We start from the raw sequence: 13,344 nt of genomic DNA, 5'->3' as shown, positions 1-13,344 counted from the left end.
AAAGAACTGAAGATTCTTCTGTCAGACTACAAGGGCAGCAGCAGGTAAAGTCTCATAGACTTTTCTGAGTGCAATTCCGTCACCCCCAGCGGCGCTGTATACTCCCGCGCCCTGGTTGCCGGTTCACTGCAGCGGAGGCGCCGGTTCCTTCACAACGTCAGTCACACACGCGCCACCGTCCTCCCGAATTGTGGGGCCGCAGGTAAGGGAGAGGTAAGGGCTTTCTGTGCCCGCTCTGCTCCGCGATCCAGCGTGGCCGTAGGAGGCGGGCCGCACGTGCGCTGGCGTGGACTCTGATTACTGGGCAGCTGCTCCACTAGCCACCAGGGACACTTAATGGGCACAGGTCTGGGGTCTTTTATTGTACATAAACCCCACTTTTCTCCGCCCGGTGTGGATGCCAGCAGGGGGAGCAGGCCGGACCTGTGGCCCCTCCCCCCAGCCCCAGGGCGCCATTTCTACAAATGTTCCCGCCCTGGATCTTCATTTCTCTCCTTCACTCCCGACCAGCAGCCATTACTGATAGAGCCTTGCTGTTCCTGGGAATGCTGGGGCAAGTCCTCCTCTGTGGAACCACCTGATCACCAGCGCTGTGCCTCATACAGGACACTGAGTATTCTACCTGGGACTGCTGGGGCAAATCCTCCTCTGTGGAACCGCCTGACTGCCAGCGCTGTGCCTCATACAGGACACTGAGTATTCTACCTGGGACTGCTGGGGCAAATCCTCCTCTGTGGAACCGCCTGACTGCCAGCGCTGTGCCTCATACAGGACACTGAGTATTCTACCTGGGACTGCTGGGGCAAATCCTCCTCTGTGGAACCGCCTGACTGCCAGCGCTGTGCCTCATACAGGACACTGAGTATTCTACCTGTCACTGGGACTGTGCTAGGTAAGAAAGAGTGCATACTGTCAGGGCTGTGCCTCATACAGGACACTGAGTATTCTACCTGTCACTGGGACTGTACTAGGTAAGAGAGTGCATACTGTCAGGGCTGTGTGGTACAAACACCCTGTGATATACATCCAGTACCTACTGTGCATTGTTATATCTATAGTTATCACATATAGCCATACTGAGTATTACTGTGTATTGCTAGTCCAGTGCAGTTTTATGGTGCATCATTTCTGCATGGTACGTGTGACTATATATATATGTGTGTGTGTGTGTGTGTGCATGTAGCTGCTGCGTGGCTGCCTTATTGCAGGGTATTTCACTCAGTGTGCTATTCCTATATTGCTATACCTGAAGGGGCCGAGTGTACCAGGTTTTTCTGTATAATATAGGATTTGTATCACAAGTTATACTTGCTGTGTATTTTTACTTGTGATTTATAGTCACTATATATATATATATCTTGAACTCCCGGTTGTGCTGTCATTGTCACACTTCACTGGGAGTTCTTGCTAGGTATATTGCTGCTACAACTTGTACCAGGTTGCCCGATATTGTACACATTATTATGTCAGCTACACGTGGCAATGGCACTGGGGCTTCTCCCACATTGCGTGGTAGTGAGGCCGCAGACGTGATGGAGGATAATACAGCAGCTGAGTGTTCAGGTTCAGGGGGTTCTTTACCCCCCAGTGGGTCGGTAGCACCTGGGCATCACAGGACCCACCTTGGGCTGCCTTTTCCACACTGTTAAACACGCTTGTAACTAAATTGGCGCCTCCTGTGGGACCACCTGTGCCACTGCAGTAGTTTATGGTCCCTGCTATTAAACCACCATGGGCAGATCAAATCTCCACTCAGTTACAGCATTTGAACTGGTCATTGTCCAAATCTAAGTGTCACTCTCACCCACCTATGACTAAGTCGTCTTCTAAACGGGTTATTACCTCCTTCCAATCCACTGCTATCCCAGACATGTCCCCTGAGGAGGATGGTGCATATACTGACCCCACAGACACTGACTCAGATGTTTCTGATGGGGAAGGGAAATCAATGGTGGATGTCCTAGATTTGATTGAGGCGATAAGGCTCATTCTTCAGGTGTCTGATGATCCTGAGCCTGAGGCTGTCTCTAAGAAACCAGATAGGTTTAAACGTAAGAAGGTGGTTAAACAAGTTTTAACTCATTCTGAACACCTGGTTGACATACGTCAGGATCCTTGGAAAAGGTGGGGATAAACTTCACACCGAATAAGAGACTGTTGGCTCGCTATCCTCTCTCTGCGGAGGTATGTAAAAATTGGGAAACTCCTCCGCTCGTTGGTTCACATGGTAGTTTCCTCTGCTCTGCCAATAACTACCGTCACCTCTCTGAAGGAACAAACGGATAGACGTGTGGAGGGTTGTTTAAAAGCGATTTACACCCTTATGGGGGCTATGCATAGGCCAACCATTGCAGCAACATGGGCTGCTGAAGCGTGGGCTCAGGAGCTTGAGGCGGAACTGCCTTCCGATCTGAGCATGCTCGACACTTCAAGGCAGGATTTGATGCTTCCTATCTCGTCTGCAAGTGTCGATTCAATCAACAATGCAAGTGTTAGGTCTCATAGTGTAGGCTTTCGACATGGTGGAGTATGCTCAATTCCATTCTCGCCCTCTGCAGAAGTTGATTCTGTCCAAGTGGGACGGCCTCCCTCACCGGATCAGATCTCATATGATCTCATTGTCTCCGGAGGTCCGCCTGTCACTGGGCTGGTGGCTTCAGGACCAATGATTGAGCAGGGGCCGTCCCTTCTGGATATCCAACTGGGTCCTGCTGACGACGGATGCCAGTCTGAGAGGTTGGGGCGCAGTGTTGGAACAACACTCTCTCCAGGGTCAGTGGGCCAAGGAGGAGTCTCTACTCCCGATAAACATTCTGGAATTGCGGGCAGTGTTCAATGAATTGACAATGACCCAGCATCTGATACAGATCAGACCTGTTCAAGTACAATCGGACAACGCCACCATGGTGGCGTACATCAATCGTCAAGACGGCACTCGAAGCCGCATAGCAATGAGGGAAGTATCATGGATTATTCAGTGGGAAGAGCGCCATCTGCCGGCCATATCCGTAGTGTTCATTCCGGGCGTTCTGAACTGGGAAGCGGACTATCTCAGTCATCAGGACATACACGCCGGAGAGTGGAGCCTCCATCCGGTGGTGTTTTAACTTCTCGTGGACACGTGGGGCCTTCCAGATGTGGATCTGATGGCATCTCGACACAATCACAAGGTTCTGGTCTTCGGAGCAAGGACAAGGGATCCTCAAACTGCGTTCGTGGACGCTCTGGCAATTCCATTGAACTTTCAGCTGCCATATGTGTTCCCTCCGGTGTCACTTCTGCCCAGAGTAATATGGAAGTTCAAGCAAGAAGGATGAAACTACTTTTGGTCGCTCTAGCGTGGACCAAGCGGCACTGGTTCTCCGATCTACAGGGCCTCTCGTTGAATTGTCCCCTTCTACTTCCACAATGTCCAGACCTCCTCGTTCAGGGCCCTTGTGTTTACCAGGATTTGGCCCGTCTGGCTTTGACGACATGGCTCTTGAAGCTTCCTCCCTGAGGGCCAAGGGTTTTTCTGAGGCGGTCGTTCAAACTAAGTTGAAGGCCTGTAAGCCGGCTTCTGCTCGGATCTACCATAGGGTCTGGAGTGCTTACTTTACTTAGTGTGCGTCTCACAATCATTATGTTTTCAAGTTTAGTACGGCCAAACTATTGTCCTTCATACAACAGGGCCTGGACTCGGCATGAGTCTGGCCTCCCTCAAGGTTCACATTTCTGCCTTGTCAGTTTGGTTTCAGAGAAAGATTGCTGCCCTTCCTGATGTCCATACGTACACTCGGGCACTGTGCATCTTGGGAACAGTCAAAAGCTTTGAGCCTGTTGGTGCCTCGGATCAAGATCCTACTCTACACCCCTATGTGAATCCTTGTGGAGCCCAGTGTACCTCGCAGAAAGAGATTTAACAATGGTAAGTTCTTACCATAAATCTCGTTTTATGTCGTACTGTATGTTATAACTTTAATCGTTAATGCATTTTTGGTGTTAGTAGATTATTATTTTTAAAAATACTCTAAATTTGTTAAAAAATATATAAATAGTGTTTCTAAACTATATATTATATACCATTTGGGCACATTGCCATGTTTCAGGGAATCAGTAATAGCAGACGTTCCGCTCACAGCCCCAGGCATTCTCACACTCTACTCTGCTTTACAATTAGTAAGACACACAGGGGTCTATGTACTAAGTCTGGAGAGATAAAGTACCAGCCAATCAGCTCCTGAATGCCATGCTACAGGCTGTGTTTGAACAATGGGGGTCATTCCGAGTTGTTCACTCTGTATTTTTTTCTCGCAACGGAGCGATTAGTCGCTAATGCGCATGCGCAATGTCCGCACTGCGACTGCGCCAAGTAAATTTGCTATGCAGTTAGGTATTTTACTCACGGCATTACGATGTTTTCTCTTCGTTCTGGTGATCGTAATGTGATTGACAGGAAGTGGGTGTTTCTGGGCGGAAACTGGCCGTTTTATGGGAGTGTAGGAAAAAACGCTACAGTTTCTGGGAAAAACAGGGGAGTGGCTGGAGAAACGGAGGAGTGTCTGGGCGAACGCTGGGTGTGTTTGTGACGTCAAACCAGGAACGACAAGCACTGAACTGATCGCAGATGCCGAGTAAGTCTGAAGCTACTCAGAAACTGCTAAGAAGTGTCTATTCGCAATTCTGCTAATCTTTCTTTCGCAATTTTGATAAGCTAAGATTCAGTCCCAGTAGGTGGCGGCTTAGCGTGAGCAAAGCTGGTAAAAGCAGCTAGCGAGCGAACAACTCGGAATGACCCCCAATGACAGTTGGAGCTGATTGGTTGGTAGTTTATCACTCTCCACTGTAACACTTTTCAAGGCTTAGTACATCTGGCCCCCTGGCTGAATGTGTGCTGTATAGAGGGGGTGCACTTAGAATGGTGATGGGGTTGTTATTGAATGGTGACAGTAATTCAGTACAAGCTGAGGGTCTGTGAAGGATGTACCCCCCCCTCCCCCCCCGGACAGTAAAATCATGTATTCATATAACAGAATACAATGTCCCCATACACAGCGGAGGAGGAGAAATGAACGCGCTTCCTGGTTCACCGATTATTCACCGATTATTATTGACTTCTGTTTTTCCTCAGATGGGCGCCTTTTGCACTCCCTCACCCTGCTGAATGGTGGCGCTGTTTTGGCGTTGGGTGGCCGATTCTCTCCATCCTGTCCTGCTCGTGGAGCTCAGATGCTGAGATATGATAAAGTGACACAAGGTGTAGCGGTAACAATGGTGGATCTGCGTCCTGAGCTTCTGCGCTGGAGACACTCTGCCACCGAGGTTTCTCTCTGTGGTAATAATCTTTCCTTCATTCTTCACCTTTCACAGGAATTATTTTAGCCATACTTTGGAAAATTGATTAAAACCGTCCCAGGATCATTTAATAAACCCCACCTGTACTCCATCATATTTACTAAACCCCTGTCCTCAGTATGTCTGACCATCCTGATCAGGGTCGGACTGGCCCACAGGGGAACAGGGGTAACCACCGGTGGGCCCCACTGCCTCTAGGGATTAGTTTCCAAACTGTATCCTAGTGCACTTTAATTAAACATTATACATATGTTCTGTTTTATAATTATTTATAATATTAGTAGTAGGTGTCCGCTTCCACTCACCGCCGAAATCAATAACAAAGAGTCTGCCTTGATTTATATACAATTCTTTTACTCAAATTAATTAACACACATACATAAATAACTAAAAATCTGTATATTCCACACACTATGATAGAAGACAGATAGTATCCGATTGGCAGCAACAGTGTAATTATATTCTTAATGGCAACAATGTGTTTATGTGACACTAAACAGACTTATCCAATCTGTTACATCCAATTGTGTCACATCAATATGTATCAGTACTGTAACAACTGCCAATAAATTATATCACAAGTCTCTCAAATCCTCCTGCTACTGGCGTCCCAGTGCAGAGGATTGCTGCTGTATTCTTACCCGAACCTGCGGGAATGTCCAGTGTTAGGATGCACGCACCCGGAGGGATACAGGTTCTGTACAGCTTCAAACAGTAGCGCTTACCGCCGGTGAATAGTTGTTAATTTCAGTCCTGGCGGACAGGTAGATTGGTATGGATCCAAAATGCTGTTTGCAGTGTAACCGCTAGAATTAGCACACTCTCAGGTCCTGGCAAGCGGACAACGGGAGCTCCGGTCAGCGTCTCAGATAGAACCACCGCTTGCAGTGTGACCGCTGGAGATAGCACACTCTCAGGTGCTGGCAGGCTGACAACGGGAGCTCCGGTCAGCGGCTCAGCACGTATGGATACTTCCGTCAGTGTGTGGTCAGACAGACAGGGAGATGACGTCAACGCGTTTCGTCCCGTCACAGCTCGGGACTTCTCAAGACTTGAGAAGTATTCCCGCAGGTTCGGGTAAGAATACAGCAGCAATCCTCTGCACTGGGACGCCAGTAGCAGGAGGATTTGAGAGACTTGTGATATAATTTATTGGCAGTTGTTACAGTACTGATACATATTGATGTGACACAATTGGATGTAACAGATTGGATAAGTCTGTTTAGTGTCACATAAACACATTGTTGCCATTAAGAATATAATTACACTGTTGCTGCCAATCTCTTTCAGTGCCAGCGGATACTATCTGTCTTCTATCATAGTGTGTGGAATATACAGATTTTTAGTTATTTATGTATGTGTGTTAATTAATTTGAGTAAAAGAATTGTATATAAATCAAGGCAGACTCTTTGTTATTGATTTCGGCGGTGAGTGGAAGCGGACACCTACTACTAATATTATAAATAATTATAAACAGTATATATTTTAATTCAAGCGCACCATTGTTTCTTCCCTCTTCTCTCATAAAATTGTTTGAGGATTTAGCTAATCCTTCTAATGTGTGCAGCTGAAGTTAAATAAGTATAATTGGTCCAATTGCGCCGGGAGTTGGGGTGTGAATAACACCTCTCTTGTGGTTGTTATACATATGTTCCCTTATACTGCATAGTACTATGGGCCCAACCCATGCGCTCTCTTACAGTTAGCGGGGCCTCTGTGGTGGCTGGCCACACCTCCACTATTGCCTGGCCACACCCTTATGCATGGACCCCTACCACTGCATTACCCCAGCGGGCCCTTCTTCCTCCAGTCCGACACTGATCCTGATACTGTACATCCATATGTCCTGCAGATGTGTCCCTGTCAGTGACATGATGTGAGGAGGGGAATGGAGGCAGCAGGAAGCCACAGACTGAGAGTTATATAGTGGGAGGAGCAGGGTCCCCAGCAGCACAGAGAATATCAGGAGATGAGTGATGTGTCAGTGAGGACAGGGCTGCATGTGACAGGGGCAGTGACATGATGTGAGAAGGGGAATGGAGGCAGCAGGAAGCCACAGACTGAGAGTTATATAGTGGGAGGAGCAGGATCCCCAGCAGCACAGAGTATATCAGGAGATGAGTGATGTGTCAGTGAGGACAGGGCTGCATGTGACAGGGGCAGTGACATGATGTGAGGAGGGGAATGGAGGCAGCAGGAAGTCACAGACTGAGAGTTATATAGTGGAAGGAGCAGGGTACCCCAGCAGCACAGAGTATATCAGGAGATAAGTGATGTGTCAGTGAGGACAGGGCTGCATGTGACAGGGGCAGTGACATGATGTGAGGAGGGGAATGGAGACAGCAGGAAGCCACAGACTGAGAGTTATATAGTGGGAGGAGCAGGATCCCCAGCAGCACAGAGTATATCAGGAGATGAGTGATGTGTCAGTGAGGACAGGGCTGCATGTGACAGGGGCAGTGACATGATGTGAGGAGGGGAATGGAGGCAGCAGGGAGCCACAGACTGAGAGTTATATAGTGGGAGGAGCAGTGTCCCCAGCAGCACAGAGTGTATCAGGAGATGGGTGATGTGTCAGTGAGGACAGGGCTGCATGTCTGAGCCACAGACTGAGAGTTATATAGTGGGAGGAGCAGGGTCCCCAGCAGCACAGAGTATATCAGGAGATGAGTGATGTGTCAGTGAGGATAGGGCTGCATGTGACAGGGGCAGTGACATGATGTGAGGAGGAGAATGGAGGCAGCAGGAAGCCACAGACTGAGAGTTATATAGTGGGAGGAGCAGGGTCCCCAGCAGCACAGAGTATATCAGGAGATGAGTGATGTGTCAGTGAGGATAGGGCTGCATGTGACAGGGGCAGTGACATGATGTGAGGAGGAGAATGGAGGCAGCAGGAAGCCACAGACTGAGAGTTATATAGTGGGAGGAGCAGAGTCCCAGCAGCACAGAGTATATCAGGAGATGAGTGATGTGTCAGTGAGGACAGGCTGCATGTGACAGGGACAGTGACGTGATGTGAGGAGGGGAATGGAGGCAGCAGGAAGCCACAGACTGAGAGTTATATAGTGGGAGGAGCAGGGTCCCCAGCAGCACAGAGTATATCAGGAGAGGAGTGATGTGTCAGTGAGGACAGGGCTGCATGTGACAGTGGCAGTGACATGATGTGAGGATTGGAATGGAGGCAGCAGGAAGCCACAGACTGAGAGTTATATAGTGGGAGGAGCAGGGTTCCCAGCAGCACAGAGTATATCAGGAGATGAGTGATGTGTCAGTGAGGGCAGGGCTGCATGTGACAGGGGCAGTGACATGATGTGAGGAGGGGAATGGAGGCAGCAGGAGGCCACAGACTGAGAGTTCTATAGTGGGAGGAGCAATGTCCCCAGCAGCACAGAGTATATCAGGAGATGAGTGATGTGTCAGTGAGGACAGGGCTGCATGTGACAGGGGCAGTGACATGATGTGAGGGGGGGAATGGAGGCAGCAGGAAGCCACAGACTGAGAGTTATATAGTGTGAGGAGCAGGGTCCCCAGCAGCACAGAGTATATCAGGAGATGAGTGATGAGTCAGTGAGGACAGGGCTGCATGTGACAGTGGCAGTGACATGATGTGAGGAGGGGAATGGAGGCAGCAGGAAGCCACAGACTGAGAGTTATATAGTGGGAGGAGCAGGGTCCCCAGCAGCACAGAGTATATCAGGAGATGAATGATATGTCAGTGAGGACAGGGCTGCATGTGACAGGGGCAGTGACATGATGTGAGGAGGGGAATGGAGGCAGCAGGAAGCCACAGACTGAGAGTTATATAGTGGGAGGACCAGGGTCCCCAGCAGCACAGAGTATATCAGGAGATGAGTGATGTGTCAGTGTGGACAGGGCTGCATGTGACAGGGGCAGTGACATGATGTGAGGAGGGGAATGGAGGCAGCAGGAAGTCACAGACTGAGAGTTATATAGTGGGAGGAGCAGGATCCCCAGCAGCACAGAGTATATCAGGAGATGAGTGATGTGTCAGTGAGGACAGGGCTGCATGTGACAGTGGCAGTGACATGATGTGAGGATTGGAATGGAGGCAGCAGGAAGCCACAGACTGAGAGTTATATAGTGGGAGGAGCAGGGTTCCCAGCAGCACAGAGTATATCAGGAGATGAGTGATGTGTCAGTGAGGGCAGGGCTGCATGTGACAGGGGCAGTGACATGATGTGAGGAGGGGAATGGAGGCAGCAGGAGGCCACAGACTGAGAGTTCTATAGTGGGAGGAGCAATGTCCCCAGCAGCACAGAGTATATCAGGAGATGAGTGATGTGTCAGTGAGGACAGGGCTGCATGTGACAGGGGCAGTGACATGATGTGAGGGGGGGAATGGAGGCAGCAGGAAGCCACAGACTGAGAGTTATATAGTGTGAGGAGCAGGGTCCCCAGCAGCACAGAGTATATCAGGAGATGAGTGATGAGTCAGTGAGGACAGGGCTGCATGTGACAGTGGCAGTGACATGATGTGAGGAGGGGAATGGAGGCAGCAGGAAGCCACAGACTGAGAGTTATATAGTGGGAGGAGCAGGGTCCCCAGCAGCACAGAGTATATCAGGAGATGAATGATATGTCAGTGAGGACAGGGCTGCATGTGACAGGGGCAGTGACATGATGTGAGGAGGGGAATGGAGGCAGCAGGAAGCCACAGACTGAGAGTTATATAGTGGGAGGACCAGGGTCCCCAGCAGCACAGAGTATATCAGGAGATGAGTGATGTGTCAGTGTGGACAGGGCTGCATGTGACAGGGGCAGTGACATGATGTGAGGAGGGGAATGGAGGCAGCAGGAAGTCACAGACTGAGAGTTATATAGTGGGAGGAGCAGGATCCCCAGCAGCACAGAGTATATCAGGAGATGAGTGATGTGTCAGTAAGGACAGGGCTGCATGTGACAGGGGCAGTGACATGATGTGAGGAGGGGAATGGAGGCAGCAGGAAGCCACAGACTGAGAGTTATATAGTGGGAGGACCAGGGTCCCCAGCAGCACAGAGTATATCAGGAGATGAGTGATGTGTCAGTAAGGACAGGGCTGCATGTGACAGGGGCAGTGACATGATGTGAGGAGGGGAATGGAGGCAGCAGGAAGTCACAGACTGAGAGTTATATAGTGGAAGGAGCAGGGTACCCCAGCAGCACAGAGTATATCAGGAGATGAGTGATGTGTCAGTGAGGACAGGGCTGCATGTGACAGGGGCAGTGACATGATGTGAGAAGGGGAATGGAGGCAGCAGGAAGCCACAGACTGAGAGTTATATAGTGGGAGGAGCAGGGTACCCAGCAGCACAGAGTATATCAGGAGATGAGTGATGTGTCAGTGAGGACAGGGCTGCATGTGACAGGGGCAGTGACATGATGTGAGGAGGGGAATGGAGGCAGCAGGAAGTCACAGACTGAGAGTTATATAGTGGAAGGAGCAGGGTACCCCAGCAGCACAGAGTATATCAGGAGATAAGTGATGTGTCAGTGAGGACAGGGCTGCATGTGACAGGGGCAGTGACATGATGTGAGGAGGGGAATGGAGACAGCAGGAAGCCACAGACTGAGAGTTATATAGTGGGAGGAGCAGTGTCCCCAGCAGCACAGAGTGTATCAGGAGATGGGTGATGTGTCAGTGAGGACAGGGCTGCATGTCTGAGCCACAGACTGAGAGTTATATAGTGGGAGGAGCAGGGTCCCCAGCAGCACAGAGTATATCAGGAGATGAGTGATGTGTCAGTGAGGATAGGGCTGCATGTGACAGGGGCAGTGACATGATGTGAGGAGGAGAATGGAGGCAGCAGGAAGCCACAGACTGAGAGTTATATAGTGGGAGGAGCAGGGTCCCCAGCAGCACAGAGTATATCAGGAGATGAGTGATGCGTCAGTGAGGATAGGGCTGCATGTGACAGGGGCAGTGACATGATGTGAGGAGGAGAATGGAGGCAGCAGGAAGCCACAGACTGAGAGTTATATAGTGGGAGGAGCAGAGTCCCAGCAGCACAGAGTATATCAGGAGATGAGTGATGTGTCAGTGAGGACAGGGCTGCATGTGACAGTGGCAGTGACATGATGTGAGGATTGGAATGGAGGCAGCAGGAAGCCACAGACTGAGAGTTATATAGTGGGAGGAGCAGGGTTCCCAGCAGCACAGAGTATATCAGGAGATGAGTGATGTGTCAGTGAGGGCAGGGCTGCATGTGACAGGGGCAGTGACATGATGTGAGGAGGGGAATGGAGGCAGCAGGAGGCCACAGACTGAGAGTTCTATAGTGGGAGGAGCAATGTCCCCAGCAGCACAGAGTATATCAGGAGATGAGTGATGTGTCAGTGAGGACAGGGCTGCATGTGACAGGGGCAGTGACATGATGTGAGGGGGGGAATGGAGGCAGCAGGAAGCCACAGACTGAGAGTTATATAGTGTGAGGAGCAGGGTCCCCAGCAGCACAGAGTATATCAGGAGATGAGTGATGTGTCAGTGAGGACAGGGCTGCATGTGACAGTGGCAGTGACATGATGTGAGGAGGGGAATGGAGGCAGCAGGAAGCCACAGACTGAGAGTTATATAGTGGGAGGAGCAGGGTCCCCAGCAGCACAGAGTATATCAGGAGATGAATGATATGTCAGTGAGGACAGGGCTGCATGTGACAGGGGCAGTGACATGATGTGAGGAGGGGAATGGAGGCAGCAGGAAGCCACAGACTGAGAGTTATATAGTGGGAGGACCAGGGTCCCCAGCAGCACAGAGTATATCAGGAGATGAGTGATGTGTCAGTGAGGACAGGGCTGCATGTGACAGGGGCAGTGACATGATGTGAGGAGGGGAATGGAGGCAGCAGGAAGCCACATAATGAGAGTTATATAGTGGGAGGAGCAGAGTCCCCAGCAGCACAGAGTATATCAGGAGATGGGTGATGTGTCAGTGAGGACAGGGCTGCATGTGACAGGAGTAGTGACATAATGTGAGGAGGGAAATGGAGGCAGAGGAAGCCACAGACTGAATTTATGTAGTGGAAGGAGCAGGGTCCCCAGCAGTAAGTGGATGAAAGTGGATATATCAATGGGGCCAGATGGGATACATCCAAGGATGCCAAAAGAGCTTAAAGTGGTGCTGGTAGCACAATTGACAGAATTATTCAACCAGTCACTAGCTACAGGAGTAATTCCAGAGGACTGTAAAAGAGCAAATGTAGTCCCACTGCACAAAAGTGGAAGCAAGGAAGAGGCAAAAACTACAGACCAGTGAGTCTTACATCAGTAGTAGGGAAATTGATGGAAACACTCTCAAAAGAAAGAGTTTTAGATTATCTAAAATCCAGCAATTTACAGGATCACAAACAGCATAGATTCACTGGGGGAGGAAGAGCATGTCAAACAAACCTTATTGACTTTTTTGACTGTGACTAAAGTAATAGATAAAGGTGGAGCCGTGGATATAGCTTATCTAGAATTTAGGAAGGATTTTGACACTGTTTCACATCGCAGACTGCTAAATAAACTCAGATGCTTGGGATTGGATACTAAGATGGTTGAATGGATAAGATTGGAGGGTAGATAACAGAGTTGTAGTAAATGGAGTGCACTCACAGGAGGGAAGTGTTACCAGTGGAGTACCCCAGGGATCTTTACTTGTACCAGTGCTTATTATTATCTTTATTGGTGACATTACAAATGGCATTAAAGGGAAAGTATTCCGTTTTGCAGATGACACAAAGGTATGCAACAGGGTAGACACACCAGGAGGGGTGAAACAATTGATTGAGGATCTAGGTAGACTAGAAGAATGGTCAAGAGTGTGGCAATTGCAGTTTAATGCCCAAACATGCTAAATCATGCACTTGGGTCTCAAAAATCCAAAGGCTAAATATAATATTAATGGCACTATACTGGAAACTACTGAGGAGGAAAGGGATCTAGGAGTCACTATTTCAGGTGACATTAAGGATAAATATAGTATTAATGGCCCTATACTGGGAACTACTGAGGAGGAAAGGGATCTAGGA

At 49.5% G+C, this 13,344-nt stretch overlaps 1 protein-coding gene across 2 annotated transcripts in view; it reads left to right on the top strand.

The window, feature by feature from the left end:
• The window catches only part of LCMT2 (leucine carboxyl methyltransferase 2), an 850,582-nt gene that overhangs the window by 467,603 nt on the left and 369,635 nt on the right, over positions 1 to 13,344 (top strand). For both annotated transcript variants that reach the window (XM_063950787.1, XM_063950788.1), the window contains exon 11: positions 5,111 to 5,314. In XM_063950787.1, the coding sequence (XP_063806857.1) occupies positions 5,111 to 5,314 (204 nt within the window). The remainder of the gene's footprint in view (positions 1 to 5,110; positions 5,315 to 13,344) is intronic.

The sequence above is a fragment of the Pseudophryne corroboree genome, chromosome 2 (genome assembly GCF_028390025.1).
Source record: "Pseudophryne corroboree isolate aPseCor3 chromosome 2, aPseCor3.hap2, whole genome shotgun sequence".
Classification (NCBI taxonomy): Eukaryota; Metazoa; Chordata; class Amphibia; order Anura; family Myobatrachidae; genus Pseudophryne; species Pseudophryne corroboree.
This window is presented reverse-complemented; position numbering and strand designations above follow the sequence as displayed.